Source organism: Onychomys torridus, chromosome 23 (assembly GCF_903995425.1).
Source record: "Onychomys torridus chromosome 23, mOncTor1.1, whole genome shotgun sequence".
NCBI classification, from domain to species: Eukaryota; Metazoa; Chordata; class Mammalia; order Rodentia; family Cricetidae; genus Onychomys; species Onychomys torridus.
The window spans coordinates 66,054,772-66,070,855 of NC_050465.1; the positions used below are offsets into that span (position 1 = coordinate 66,054,772).

The 16,084-nt window shown below is 41.5% G+C and overlaps 1 protein-coding gene across 7 annotated transcripts in view; it reads left to right on the forward strand.

The window, feature by feature from the left end:
* Rhbdd1 (rhomboid domain containing 1) overlaps nucleotides 1-16,084 on the forward strand; it is a 125,940-nt gene that overhangs the window by 6,722 nt on the left and 103,134 nt on the right. For 6 of the 7 annotated variants that reach the window (XM_036173366.1, XM_036173369.1, XM_036173364.1 and 3 more), the window contains exon 2: nucleotides 15,357-15,840. In XM_036173366.1, coding sequence (XP_036029259.1) covers nucleotides 15,408-15,840 — 433 coding nt within the window. In that variant the 5' untranslated portion in view covers nucleotides 15,357-15,407. Of the gene's footprint in view, nucleotides 1-15,332; nucleotides 15,841-16,084 lie in introns of all 7 variants that reach the window. The other variant, XM_036173365.1, reaches the window with a different exon arrangement.

A 16,084-nucleotide genomic window follows, 5' to 3' on the forward strand; every position in this document is an offset into this window, starting at 1 on the left:
CTGAATGAAGGTAGGCCACAGACTCTTGTTAGAGGAAGAATGAGGTATTTATGCTAACGAGGTAGAAATCCCCAACCTGTCCCAATCATCAAGATCATCAAGTAATTGCCCATGTCCTGTGTACTTCGTGGGAACGCACCCGGTCTTTGAAGTACGGCTGCTTTCTCCACTTGACTAGTTTTTGTGCAGAGTGCATTCAGTCCCATAAATAATTCAGAAACAGTTCACGCACAGATGAAATGAGGGGTGGCAGTGGCAGGCAGTACTTTCTCACAGACTCGGGATAGACAAAGAAATCTGATGTAGAGCAAAGATGAAATTGGAAGTCCTTAAATCCTCTTGAAGGGCGTGATCATGGGATGCTTGCATTGTGGTCCCCATGTGCACCCTGGTTTAAAACCTACAGCTGCAAGGCTGTCAGTTGGGAAACTTTAATGAGCTCTCATTACACTAAAACTTCTGGTCTGAGCAAGGAGGAACTGGCTTATGATTGATATTGGAAATCATAAGTGTTGACAGGTCAGAAGTGGAGTTGGCGCAACCTAGAGCTGTGGAGCAAAATTGAGGATTATATGCAAAACTAGTAGCTTCAGTTTTCCAGTCACTTTTTATGTGTAAATATAGTCTGATCACTAGTGTTGAGCCAATAGCACTTTTAAAAGGAAGGGGAAAAGAAAAATTTTGTCAGCTGACATCTTGAGATTTTTTTTTTTAACTTTTAATCTCCATAAATGGTCATTAAATTCTCACAGTATCAGATAATTTTGACAAAAAGTGGCTTGAGATTTTATTATATAGTTTATTTTAATTAAAAGTAATTTATGGGGCCAGTGAGATGGTCCAGTGGATAAAGGTGTTTGCCTTGAAAGCCTGATGGCCTGAGTTCAATCCTAGAAGCCTATGTACAGGTAGGAGGATTGAAAACCAACTCCATAAAATTGTTCTCTAATGTCCACTTGAATGCTGTGGTACATGCCCACCCTTCCCAACACCTTCATGCACATGCACAATAATAGAAAATGATGATAATTCCGCTTTCACGATTCTTTCATATACTGTACTGTTTAAAAGGTGTGTATATAATTGAGTCACATAATACATATTAAACATGTGGGATAGAATTCTTAGAAAATGTTAATCACCATCTTATAAAACAGAAGTATTTCCAACTTTTTTTTCTTAAGATCTGTTTTAATTTACTCATGTGCATAAACCACTATCACTTCTCAATTTATGGTTGTATGGTGTGGGTGTTTGAAGTCTCCATTGGTCCTCACAAAACCGAATAGGCCTGTGTTATCCTGGGGAAAAACTGACAATTTTCTTGAGGTCCATTGGTCAGTGTGTTGTGCAGCTCCTCCTAAGGATCATGCCCTGAACTGCACTGCCCTATACTGTGTGCATTAATATTTTTGACCTTAGATATAGATTTGTCAGAAAGAATCAGTATGTTCCTTTTCCCCAAGCCCCTCTATTGACACCCCCATTCCCCGACAACTTTTATGTTATGAAACTGTTAGACTGTGTTATCCATCATCAAGCTTCTGTTGCCTGTGCCAGCCACCCCATAGTATGGCAGTGTGCCCTCTGAAGCCTTTTGTCCTCCATGTCTCACAGCAGCAGCCTGACAGCCTTTCATGTGGAATTCAGCAAGATTGCTTTTCATCAAACAAAGCTGACTGTGGCTTTCTAGGTTAAAAAAAATAATTAAATGCTTTTAAAGATGTATTTGATTAACAGGAAGCTGATCTGTGTAAATTAATTCTAAGTATAATGATGTCATAGCCCTGTCTTTTGTTATTAAACAGGTAATTGACCAGGAGTTGAGAAGCTTATTGTAACTGACGGTTAGCAGTTTGACCTTGTGTGCTGTCTGGAAGGGAAACATGCACAATGAATGTAAATGCAGTTAGTTCATTGGGCTGGATGTGTTGTCAGAGCATCTGATCTTGGGGTCTTGTTTCCATTCTTTCATTACTTCTTTGTTAAAATTGCTGGCCTAGCGTATAGTTCCAAACTGGACATTATACTTATATCTCTCACTAAAAGCATCCGACCATACACAAATGTCTGTGTCCTTGAAGAACTGTAATCAAGACATGAAACCTTGGCATGTTTAGGATATATGCTCCAGGAAACAAATACTAAAATGGAAGGAATCTGGTTTTTAAAGTCTGTGTGTGAAGGAACGTAAGACAAGTTTTGATGGAGGGACATAGAGGCACAATTGCAAGGTAGAGAGTTTATTTCAGATTGTAATTTGGCCAAGTAAGTTAAGAGTGCTTAAGAATAATTGGATAATGGAAACCTTGACCTTTGATGAGTTCTGCTAAAGATGGGAATGTAAGAATCATAGACTAGACATGGCCAACTAACAGCTGTTCCCAGGGGTTAGCCACCTCACTCCCCCCAATGCTAACTGTACTATCAGTCCTGCTAGAGTAGGACATAGATAGCCATTGCTAAAAATCATAATGCTATGCAAAATCACTCTAAGAACAAAAGAGCTTGGAGACAGATAATGTCAAGAGAACAAGATGTCAACCATATTTAATGGTAGCATGGTTTACATATACTAAATGGAAGTATGTGTGAGTATGGCAGAAAATGTGGTGCTCTCTATTCAGAAAGCCTTGGGCCTTGCTTCTGAAAGTGCTTGTCAGGACTGCAGGCTCTAACTTACTGTCTAGTGGGTGAAGAAGATGGGATCTAAAAATGAATGAGTAGCGGTGGGTGTTGAGGAGTGTGTCCATTCTGTACCATTTGCCTGAGCTAGGTGCAGTTGTCTGCATGCATCATATATGGATTTATATTCAAATGGTTCTCTAAGTATCAGGTGAGTTTGAACACATTTGCTTATTTTGAAAGATATGTGTTAGCAGAACCCACCAGACTATTTGCTATTTCTGCACTCTTCCCTGGACACCCATGTTCTCAGCGTTGAGAGTACAAGCTCACTAGATCCTCCTTTAAAACCCCTTTTCTCCATTTACCTACTCCCCCGCCCCTTCAAAGCTTGGCTCAAGCAAGGAAACAGTCCTAAGTTCTCTGAATTGCATTTTGACTTAACCATATTCTACAGTAGGTAAGTAAGTTTGCATATTACTGGCACATTGCTCAAAAAACACATGTATTAGCTGACACATAACACAAGCTTGTGGCAAAGGACAACACTCTAAACTCAGATGGCTGAGGCTCTCAGCAGAAGAAAGACACCTACTTATCAGGTGAATATAAGCCTCCCCTGGCTCTGCTGAGATTTTGCACAAGGAACACAGAGGCTGAGTGGTACTGTATACCAATACAAAGATGGTTCCTTGGGCAGGACCGAAGCCAGGGACCCTGGAGGGTTACAACGTCCAGCTTTTCTGCAAATTGGCCCATGGTGTCATTTAAAGCAGTGACACCTGAGCCACGTTATTATAGCTAAATCTCGGCTTGTCCACACGATGAGTACTGATAGGCTCTGCTTCATCATTGTCAGAGGGTTGGCCGGGATAGTCTTACTCTCGAAGTGAACGCATAACCAAAGATTAACGAGTGCTATGTATGTGTGTAAAGTTGGCCAGTGGTCTCACTTATTTTTGATGTGTATTTTTAGAATCAGTAGCATAGTAGAAATATGTAGGGTTTTTTGTTTGTTTGTTTTTTACTTAACAATCATTTAAAACAATAGATGCTAGACTCAGATTTTCAGAACTGTGGGCTGCAAAGCAGCCTGATGTTTCAGCTCAAGAAATATATCATTCCAGAAGTTGATGGTTTAGGGGATCCAGAGCCACAAAGGTGAGGGCTCAACTGAACTGAGCAGGTATAGGCTAGCTGGGGTTACTGTGGCCTGTGTGACCATCATATCATTCTGATTTGTTACTTTTCAAAATCCATGTTGCCTTGGGTGTTACTCATCTCATTGCTTTGACAAAATATTGGAGGAGAGCCACGAAAGGAAGGAAGGGTGTATTTTGGCTTGTACTTCCAAGGCTTACCATGACCGAGAAGGCATAGTGACTGGAGCTTGACGCAGCTGGTCACATTGCATCAGCTGTCAGGAAGCAGGAAGGTGAATATAATGTTCAGCTCTCTTCTTTTTTATTCAGTCTGGGATTCCAGCCCAGGCAATGGTGCTGCTCACTCTCAAGGTGGCTCTTCCTACCCCAGTTAACCTAATCAAGGGGATTCCTCATTGGCATGCCCCAAAGCTAGTCTTCTAGGTGATTCTTGGTCCTGTCAAGTTGAAAGGGTTAATCTTCATATCTGGGGAGCCCTGCGCATTGCTCACCAATATCAAAGCATTTTCTTCTAGTTTTGGCTAATGTCCCTATTCCCTTGGGGAATGTAATTTTGAATCTTCATTTTTTTCCCCTGTGTAATATAAGTGAACTGGTTCATATGCTGTTTGGTTGTTACTGCTATTGATAAGTTCAGAGCATTTCCTGAATCTCCAGTTCCTTTCCGGATCGTTCTGCTCTTACTAATGTCAACATATCTCACATGGTTCTTACTCTCAACTTCCAGTCCTCAGCAGAATAGAAAAGTTGGTTTTTGTTAGGGGAATATTATTTTAAAGTGTGTTACTTTTGTTTATGTTGCATTTAACTCTGTGAAGCTGTGTTACTTTGCCTGTGTAAAACACCTGATGGTCTAATAAAGAACAGAATGGCTAATAGCAAGGCAGGAGAAAGGGTAGGCAGGGCTGGTAGGCAGAAAGAATATATAGAAGGAGAAATCTGGGGGAAAAAGAAGAGCCAGAGGAAGAGGACTCCAGGGGTCAGTCACCCAGCTACATAGCAAGCCATGGAATAAGAGTAAGATTTACAGAAGTAAGAGAATGGGAAAAGCCCAAAGGCAAAAGGTAAACAGGATAATTTAAGCTAAGGAAAACTGGCAAGAAACAAGTCAAGCTAAGGCTGGCCATTTATAACTAAGAATAAGTCTCTGTATGTGATTTATTTGAGAGCTGGATGGCGGGCTCCCCAAAAGAGTAAAAGAAAATCTAACAAGTTTTTGATGTGGGAGTAGGGGTAGTTTGTTTTCCTGTTTTCCTTTTTATTTATTCAAGCCGTATGTCTCCCTCTTTAGTGATGAGGTCAGGGCAGAGGCTAGAGTCTAACCTCTTTGCTCTGCCATCTTCCTAATTAGGTGCAGTGGATGTCACCTTTTACCAACACTCTGACTCAGTGTTAACACTGCTTCATGTGGGTTTTGTGAAGTCCAAAGAGCAGAACCACCTCATCTTCAAGTCTCTACCCTGATTGTGTTTATTGTCTCAGATATGCATTTTAAGTTTCAGAATGGAGGACCACCTAATTTGAAACAGTTGCACCATATTTAATTTAAACTCTTTTCCATAGCTACCAACTCTCCTTTGCTTCAGCAATTCTGGGCTTACACGGGTAAGGCTGCTTGCATGTCAGTGGGCTCCAAATATCCTCCTGACTCCAGAAAACCCCATGTGTGGTATTTGGAGGTGGATCACTTGGGAAGTGATTAGTCCACACGGTGAACTCTTTCCTACCACCTCTAAGGCTCTCATCACAGTGACATCACTCTGTTGCTCCAGTCTCTGCTTTCTGGCTTACAAAACTTTGAGGGGTGAATTTTCCTTCACCTAGTGAATAGTACCTGTGTATAGTGGGTTGAATTAAGGGCTTCAAAAAGCATCTAACAAGATTTACTTTCTACTTTTAAATAATTGACATTATCACACTTTTAATGACAGATCTCATTAAGTTCTAATTAAACTTCATGGTACATGTTATAAATAAATGTTGATCTAAAATGAAACAAAATTGATTCCTTTCAGTACTGTTAAGGTATTGCTTCAGGCTTTGGTTTTTTTTTCCTCCAAGAAGTATTCATATGGAAGTGAATAGGTGTCAGACTTTGTTATTTGTTTTGTTTTTGTAGCCCTGGCTATCCTAGAACTCACTCTGTAGTCCAGGGTGGCCTCAGACCCACAGAGATCTGCCTGCCTCAGCCTCCCAAGTGCTGGGAGTGCTGTCTGTTGCATGTCATACTTTTTAATAAGAATTTCTCATCTTGTGACTTATGTCAGAAGACCCTGGCTAGGTAGCAGGACATCGAACTATTTCCTGGTCTTCTCCACCATCACAGCTTCAACAGATTTTTGTTTACATACTGAGGCTCTTGTTACCCGTTGAACGAATGCAGAACAGGGAACTTGGCTTTCATGAGTGATGTGCAGGTAGGTGAGCAGCTGGGACAGTCATTGTTGCTCTTGTAAAACACAAGCATCAAGGGGCTTGGCTCCTACACAGCAAAGTCTGCCTAAGAGCTGGATGTGAGTCCTAATAGTCCGTTGTATGGGTATTGTCCCCTCAGTCTTTCTTATCTGTATAAGGAAAATAGAATTTCTGTTACAGTTTCACCCCAGGATTACTGAAGGGGTATTCACTGGGTTTGGAATTGGGAACATGCACTGTAAGTGGATGGTGTCTGTACTCTGCTTCCATTCCCTCTGGTGTGAAGAGAGCCCACCTGACTGTTTATCATGGAGGTGAGCGTGAGCGGGCCCATGTGACTGTCCATCTGCAGAGATGGCTTTGTGTATGAAGCACCTTGGACAGAGCAAGTGGAGGCCAGGTGTTTCAGCATTTTAAGAGTCAAGGGCAGAGAAGCACCACTGTGCTGTTTCTGTAGATAACAGCTTCAGGGTGGGCACCAACACAGGTGATTTTCTTGATGAGTGGTGGGCAGACCAGCTAGTATATAAAACAAAGCATGTTTTCATAATCTTCTAAGAACTAAGTGAAATGAGACAAGTTACACATGTCCACTTTTAAACTACATGTGCATCTATCAGCCCTTATTGAAAAGTGTAGAGATCATCATAAGACTTTAGTTCCTAGGCTGAGCTTAAGTGGGTCAATGATAATGACAAAGATGTGTTATCAGCGGATACCTACCGTTCTTATGTTTCAGGAATTGTTGTTATTCATCGGTTCTCGAAGGGAGGTCTTGTTATTTAGTGCCAGCGTCAAAGGCAAGGGGTTCAGGCAATGATTAAGAATTTACTCAAACAGCCAGCTCTTGCACTAAGGACAGGTTCAGGTCCCACAGCCTGGGGGCCTCCCAAACAGTTCAAGCTATTCAACTGTCTCACCGATCCAGTTGGGGGCTCCACAGCTTTTGGTTCATAGTTCATGTGTTTCCATTAGTTTGGCTATTTGTCCCTGTGCTTTTTCCAATCATGGTCTCAACAATTCTCGCTCATACAATCCCTCCTCTTTCCTACCAATTGGACTCCTGGAGCTCCACCTGGTTCCCGGCCAGCCGTGGATCTCTGCATCCACTTCCACCAGTCACTGGATGAGAGCTCTGGGGCCTATGTAGGGACACTTTGCTCAGTCTGGGAGGAGGGGACTGGACCTGCCTGGACTGAATCTACCAGCCTGAGCTGAATCCCCAGGAGAGTCTTTGCCCTGGAGGAGATGGGAATGGGGGGGTGGGCTGAGGAGAAGGCGGGGGGGGGGAAGGGGCGAGAGGACAGGGGAACCCATGGCTGATATGTAAAATTAAATTAAATTATAAAATTTAAAAAATAGAAAAAAAATTTGCTCAAGTTCCAGGTGTGGTGGTGCACACCTTTAATCCCTGTGTTTTTGAGGCAGAGGCAGTGGATCTCTGATGTTCGAGGCCAGCCGGGTCTACAAGTCAGGTTCCAGCACAGCCAGGCCTGTTACATAGAGAAACCATGTCTCGAAAAACCAAAACAACAACAACAACAAAAAACCAAAACAACCAAACAAAACAACAACAAAAACAAAAAGATTTACTCAAGATCATTTAAGTCAGGATTTAAACCAGGGCCTTTTGATTTTGACCCCAAAGTCCATCCTGTGAACCATGACATGCTTCATGATTTTCACAAGATCAGAAAGGTATTTGATGGCTTACAGGGGGAGGTGGTGTGATGAAATTGAATTTTAAGCAAATTGAATCAGATTTTTTTAAGTAGATTGGGGGAAGTATAATGTGCTGAAGACCTGGCATTTGTGGGTTGTGGTTATTAATGGCTGCTCATTTATCTGGGATATTAAATCCTCACTCCTCCACATTATCATGTTTTAGCTCTGTCAGCCTTCCATGTGATTGGTGTTAATTAATCAAGCTATTTTTTTCTTAGTGTTTTGAAACTTTATTGTAAAACAAAAATCCTGCTGCAAATAAAAAAGGTAAGCTATTATAAAAGACAGTTGGACTTCGTCCCATTAAGGGGTGAGGAAGTTTTTGAATTTTTGAAGATTGTGAATGAGGAAAAAAAAAGGAGGAGCCACGTTTCTTAAAAGCCAGGTCTTTTCACTTAAAACCAGAAGACACAGCCAGTGATAATAAGGCAGTCTCCAAACTGGCATTCCAGGCTTGGTGGCTGTAATAACAAAGGCTCTGAATTTGGAGAAACATTGTACTAAAGGTCTCTGAAGACCTTAAAAGAAGACAGTACTTTCTCTGGAGTAGAATCCAAGTTATGGGCATTACCATGAATAGATACTGGAATGTAATTATTGAGAGTGTCATGGTATTCATGAAGACTAGACTCCCATTACTTTCATAATAAAATTTGATTCCAGTATTCATGTTTTATTCATGAAGTCCGTTTTTATTCATTTTATTGTCTCCATCTCTTTATATTTCTCTGTTAAATGGGAAGTAAGAAAACAGAGCCCGATTCCAATTCCCTTAGATTTTGTCATTAGTACAGTTCACGAAGCCACTTAACAGATTTTAGGAGGCTAGAAAGAATTGTTGTTTGTGTGCAACTTGTCATCAGCTGATTATGGCGTCTGATGAAGGTTCCACACTGCCTCCCCCAGGACTCCCTATTTATTAGTCAACTTAGGTAGATGATGCTTTCTGGTAAATTGAACATGGTGTAATGATGTGAAGCCATACCATCTGCTATTATATTTAATATTTAAATGTTAAGTTTGGAAAGCATAATTTATAAGCCATTTTATAAAACTTTGAGCAGACCTTTATGAAATGCATTGATTTATTTGAAAATAGACCTGATTTTGTTGGTAAGTAGTCAGTTTAAAAAATTCTTGTCTTTCCAGTTGTTTAGCTTGAACTGTTTAGGGGGCCCCCAGGCAGTGGGATTGGGACTCGTCTTTGGTACATGAGCCGGCTTTTTGGAGCCTAGTGCCTATGGTGGGACACTTTGTGCAGCCTTGGTGCAGTGAGGAGGGGCCCGGACCCGCCTCAACTGATTGTACCAGGCTCTGCTGACCCCGCCATGGGAGACCTTGCCTTGGAGGAGGTGGGAATGGGGAGTGGGTTGGGGAGGAAGGCTGGGGGCTGGGAGGAGGGAGGAGAGGGGAATCTGTGATTGGTATGTAAAATGAATAGAAAATCTCTTAATAATAAAAAAATGAAAAAAAATTATTGTCTTTCACTGAACGTTAATGCATCTTACACTTTTTTTAATTTTCAGGAATATCTTGAATTTCTGCATTGTAATTCAGATCTCCTAGTAGCTAAGGAAACTACCTTTTCAAAAATGAAATTGTGCCAATAAGATTTATTAGAGGAATAAAATAAATTGTGTTATGGTGCTGAGTGAAAACAGTCTCCTCCATTGACTCTTCAGTGACAAGTAGAGAAAGTAGTTTCTTAAGTTTGTGCTTGAAGAGTCATGAATGGTAAGCTTTCTAAGAATGTTCCAGGTCAACTTATCCTGTCGTAGAGAAAGCAGGCGCACTGAGCCAAGCAAGGGCAAGATGCACTGGTGTTTTCTGGCTGTTCTCATGGTCCTTTGAATATGTTAATGTGCTGTTTGTTAGGCATCACTTTGTTATCTGTCTCTTGCAATTAAGAAAGCAGAGATATTTTTATTTTCAGTGTGAACATTTTCTCTTTCAATAGCATTTTGCATGGTTTGCAGTAATTAGAAACACCCACCCTCTGTGTACATTTGAAAGGATTTTGCACTATTTACAGGCTGATGTGTTCATCTTAGCTGTGCCATGCTGTTGAAGGGCATCCAGTTTTCCTCTCAACATCCCCTAGCCCAGAGGAATTGTGGTGCCAATTTTTGCAGTTCAGCCAGGTGCTTTCTTTGTGATTTCACCTTTCTTTGTGGTGCTTTCTCTTGATCCAAGCTTGTTCTCTGATTTTTCGAGGATAAGGGGTGAGTTGAGCACACTTGTATGCAGTGAACATGTCTGAATGCATATTCTCAGTAATGTAAAGTTAGCATGTTATCATATCATTAGTCTTACATTATGGAGATGTACATGCATACCACTTCATACTCAGTAGGAAAGCTAGAATAAGAGACACGGATAAAAAGCAAAGGTTCTTAATATGATGAAATCGGAGGCTTGGCACCCTACCAGAGTGAGTACACAATGGTGCGTGAGTTTGAAAACCAATTTATTCCAAGTTAAGACAGAGTTGCTGTTTTTCCCAGTAACTCTACTCCTAGGAGTGCGTGTTCATACAGAGAATAACACACTAGGATTATGGGAGCATTATGCTGCAAACAGTGGACAATCCCACCTGATGAGTAGAGAAAGAAGATATGGTGCATCTATACAATGAAATATTCCTCGAATATAACAAGTATTGGTATAATATGAGTGATCTTTGGAATAAGAAAAAGAAGTCAGATGCTCTGTATTGAATAATCTTACTTACATGAGAAGTCCAGAACAATGGACAGGAATTAGGCGGATAATTAGTAAGATCTAGGGGAAGAGAGGCATTGAGATTGCTATAAGGCATGGGGTTTGTTTTTGGCACCAAGAAAGTTCTGGAATACTGCTTATGGTTACACAACCTATGAGTACTAAAATCCCCTTAGCTTGCGCTTCAAGAGTGTGGTTATTGTGCTATGTGAATTATGTCTCCATTTAGAGAATTCTAAGCTTAAGTGTTTAGAAAGTGGGATATTTAGAAAACTCGCAGCCTGGGCACTAACAGGCCTTTGATAAATACTTGTTAATCACATTTCCCCTATGATTTTTTAAAAAAGAATATTTATGTAAAATTGTTAAATGAAATTTGCCAAAGGTCTCAGAGCAGTAATGGCACACCATTGATCTTTCTCAGCTGTGTGACAATAAACAGTGTCTTGGAGAGGGAGCCACACAGTGTAAGATGATTTCAGTGAATTTGTTGCCCTTACAATAATACAGAGACCCCAGTCTTCAGCACGGCGTTTAATTATTCCCATTAAGACTCTATCATGTCTGTTTCTCTTGTGGAATTAATTTGGTTAGTATCACATACCAAATTGGGAATAGAATTTATAGCTGGTATATATTCTTGCAATTTAATGGTTTCAGTTCTTATTGAACATTTAAATCTGAAAATTGAGATATATACTGCCTTGGTAAATGATAATGGTGAAATATTTTCTGCTTTGCAAGTAGAATTGAAAATTCCCTGTAATTAGTTTCTTTTCCCTTTCTATTCCCCCAGAGACGCTCTGGTTTCTCAAGTTATGAATTCAGTTTCTTTGTTTATTCTAGCCGTGTAGTTTTTATTACATACCTGTTTAATTTTTAATTTCTCATTAAAAGTAAATATGGCTAATTTCCCCATCAATATTCAAGAAATCTTCAATGTCTCTGCCACAGCCTTGATATAGTGCTGTCTAGTGTATATTACCACATAATTAAAATGGCGTTTTGTTTGTCAGATAGTTCTGGCAAAGCAATCTCTCAGTGCGTTTTAAGTGACTCACAGGTTCCTTTCTTTCTATGAAGTTGATAGAGTGTTCTGAAAGGTAGAGAAATGTACATCACATGATGGGAAGGTTGATAAAGCTGTGGGACAGATAGAGATGATCATAAAGGTGTCCTGGTCTTCTGGTTTAATATGCTGGTTTAATAAACCTTGTCTGTAGAGGTTCTAGGCTCTAGTAGGGGAATTTCCCACTGTTGTTCTGCTGAACAACCATGTTGTCTACCGCTTTCCAAGTACTCATGTTCATACCCCAAAAGTGCTGTTCTTAGCCTGCTGTCTTAGTTGGGGTTCCTATTGCTGTGGTGAAACACCATGACCAAAAGCAAGTTGGGGAGGAAAGGGTTTCTTTGGCTTACAGTTCCCCATCATAGTCCATCACCAAAGGAAGCCAGGACAAGAACTCAAACAGCAAGAACCTGGAGGCAGGAGCTGATGCAGAGGCCATGGAGGGGTGCTGCTTACTGGCTTGCTTCTCCTGGTTTGCTCAGCTTGCTTTGTTAAAGAGCCTGGGATCACCAGCCCAGGGGTAGTAACAACCACAGTGAGCTGGGCCCTCCACTATCAGTCACTAATTAGGAAAATGCCCTACTGGCTTGCCAACAGCTTGATCTTATGGAAGCATTTTCTTAATTGAGCTTCTCTCTTCTCAATACTTTGTATCAAGTTGGCATAAGACTATCTAGCACACCTTCCTCAGATAAACTTCTTACTGCAGCAGGCATTGGTTAATGCAGAAATCCATAGCTGTCCAAACAAAGGGCTGAGAATAAATGATGGTGGAGTATTCTGCCCCAACTTGAACAACTTTAATACCTGTATTAGTAACTTTTCTGCTGCTGTGATTAAAAACACCATGACCAAGGCAACCTATACAAGAAATTGTTTAATTGTGCTTATAGTTCCAGTGGATTAGAGTCCATGATAGCAGAGTGAAGGCATGATGGCAGGAATCGATGAGAGCACGCCTTCAAACCTCAGAAGCAGGAGGCTGAGAACATACTGAAAGTGGCATGATACTTTTGAAACCTTAAAGCCAGCCTGCTATGACACACTAACAAGGCCATACCTTCCAATCCTTCTCCAGTAGTTCCACTACCTTGAGACCAAGTATTCAAACATCTGAGCCTGTAGGAACCGTTCTCATTCAAATCACCATGATCCATCCTCAGAGGTTCAGGGAACATTCTCAGAAGAGGCAGTGGAAAGAATGTAAGAGCTGAGAATGGGGAGGGAGATGTGGAGTAAAAAGATGTCTTCTGGGCATGACATAGCCATTGCGCTCATGAACTCAATACAGCCATGGTTCTCTACACACAATCTGTACAAGATTGGGCCCATCAACACTTCATCATGGATGAAGGAGGGACCAGTGAGGCCACATCCTTCCCCAAAGGATTATCAGCAATCAAAGCTTGGTCAAAGCTTGGGTGGGGGCGGGTGTATCACTCACTATCTTCAGTGATATAGCCACAGATAAGAGGCCCTTGCTCCATGCCGTACTCCAGTGAGTAACTCTAAATTCACAAGAAGAAAACATGAAAGTACATGGGGAAGGGGGATTTGTCTAGAAGGGTGCCAGTGGTAGAGTTGGGGGGGGATGATGTGAAGATGACTAAAATTCATTATATTGCTATATAGAAGAATAAGAAACTTTTTATTTAAATATTTTAATTTTTTAAAATTAAAGTATAGTTGCATCATTTGTATAAAGCCCATGCACTGTCTAGTGTGCTCAGTTACTACTACCTGGAGTTGGGAGCTGAGAAATCTCCATACGAAAAGACACATCCGTAAATGAACATTTTTCTGAACATCTGTCACCATCTCTGCATGTTTTTCCTGTATCTCTACCTGACTCCCCACCCCCCTACTTTCTGTTCTTCTTTTCAAACCCTTGATCCTTTTTATGGACCTGTTTTTAGTCTGTCTCTACCCACCCCCACCCCGTCCTCTCATGAACAAGAACCACCAGTCCTTCTCCAAAGTCAATACCTTCTGTATTAGTAATTGGGCTTCGCAAACCACTGGAGGACTTACTTACCTCTCCACGGTTCAAATTAGGATGGGCTCATTGGCCTCTGCTTTACATCTGTGTCAGCCAGGCAGCTCTGTGTCTCATGGTTAGCTGACTGGTGGCCAGGACCATCGGAGGACAGGAGCCTGTGCTGACTGGCCCAGACATAAGCCCACACAGGAACAGACACCTGCAGTACACCTTGGGGCTTCTTGTAGTATGCACCCCTCTGCTTTCTGTCACCCAAAGCATGTCACAATGCCAGCTGCAGTCTGGAGGGTGAAGTGGAGGGCCTCTAGCTCACAGAACTCCCCCTTGTCACTAACTCAAATGAACTCACATGGACAGACAGTCTGTCACCACCTCTGGCAGAACTGTGCGCCTGTGTCCTTGGGCTCCCTCTCTGTGCTTACAACATCCTGTGGCCGTGGTTGGTTTACTTCTTGGTGACAAGAGAGCTTATAAACAAGGACTGTATTTTTTTCAGTGTAGGATTTGGCACATAGGTAAGTTTTTAAAAGCTTATGGCCAATGAAGAATTTAGGGAGTTGTCACCTGGTAGTATGAAAATTGGGTTAGACCATAATATGCTCACAAACCTACTTTTTAAAAAAATCTATTTATTTATTATATATAAAGAAGAGGGTGCTAGATCTCATTACAGATGGTTATGAGCCATCATGTGGGTGCTGGGAATTGAACTGAGGACCTCTGGAAGGGCAGTTGGTGCTCTTAACCTCTGAGCCATCTCTCCAGCCCCACAAACCTACTTTTTGGCATTTTGAGTGTTTCTGCTAAAAATAATAGAAGAGATAGAGACTTGGCAAGGATTTGATTCAAATTACTTAATGTTTGCATACTATCTTTGTAGGCTGATTGACATCATCCAAATGGTCTGGGTTTTTTTTAACCTTTTTTATGTGTTTATGATGTGTGCTTATGTGTATATGATATGTGTATGTGTACATGTGTATGATGTGTGTGTATGACTTAACATGGGTGAGTGTTGGCACACATGTGCCATGGCATGCATGTGGAGGTCAGGGGGCAACCTCATATGTTGGTCCTCACTCTGGATAATTGGATTCAGAGTTTCATGTTTATATAGCATGCTTTGCACACTGAGCCTTCTCCCTAGTCCTTGTCTTTTCTATTATTATTACTATTACTATCAGTGTGTGTGTGTGTGTGTGTGTGTGTGTGTGTGTGTGTGTATAATGAGTGTATTATGGGTGTGCATACCACAGTACACCTGTGTAGGTCAGATGACAACTTTGTGGAAGTGGTTTTCTCTTTCTACCTTTTTGTGGGCCAAAGGGTCACACTTGGGTTGCTAGGCTTACCTTTTAATTTAATTAACTAATTACTTTAATAAGGAAGATACATTACAAGTTCATGATCATATTGGTCAGGGACATCATAGCTGTCCTTAAGTCTACTGGGACCTGGGATAAAATTTCGATTTTAGGATGTGAAAGAAGTTAGTAAAAATAAATATCTCTGTTGGGATGAGAAGTGGATTTGCCAGTGTGTGCCTCTCTTCCAGCAAATGTCCTGGCAACACAGGGTTCTCAGCTGATGGACTTCATGTGCATGTGTGTTTCAGGTGCTGTTTTCTGTGTCCCTTCAGGGTTCCTAATCCTTAATCACAGTTCCCCATCTGTGCTCCTGATACCCAGTCATGCATCGGAGATCAAGAGGGATCAACGTTGGGCTCCTTATGCTCCTTTCTCAAGTGTTCCATATTGGGATCAACAATATTCCACCTGTTACCCTGGCGACATTGGCTCTCAATGTCTGGCTCTTCCTGAATCCTTTGAAGCCCCTGTACTATTCCTGCCTCAGCGTGGAAAAGTGTTACCAGCAAAAAGACTGGCAGCGTTTGCTGCTTTCTCCCTTGCACCATGTAGATGACTGGCATTTGTATTTCAACATGGTATCCATGCTCTGGAAAGGAATAAAGCTGGAAAGAAGACTGGGAAGCAGGTGGTTTGCCTACGTCATCACCACCTTCTCCTTACTCACCGGGTTAGTGTATTTGCTCCTGCAGTTTGCTCTTGCTGAATTCATGAATCAGCCTGACTTCAGGAAGAGCTGTGCTGTTGGTTTCTCAGGTAAGGCGGGCACTTTCTCAGGAAATACTTATGAGGGCCACTAGGGAGGTTGCCTGTTTCCTTTCCTAGTTGATAAGGGGACAGGATCCTGAGTTGTTAACAGCTGCTGGGGCCTGCATCTTGAAGAGCAAACTGACTGGGGTATAAGAAGGCATCATTTAGGCTGTCCCATGTTATGCTGCATCTGCATCCGCAGGCACTGAGAACTAGGGCCTGCTAGAAGATAGTTTTATAGTAGTGGAAG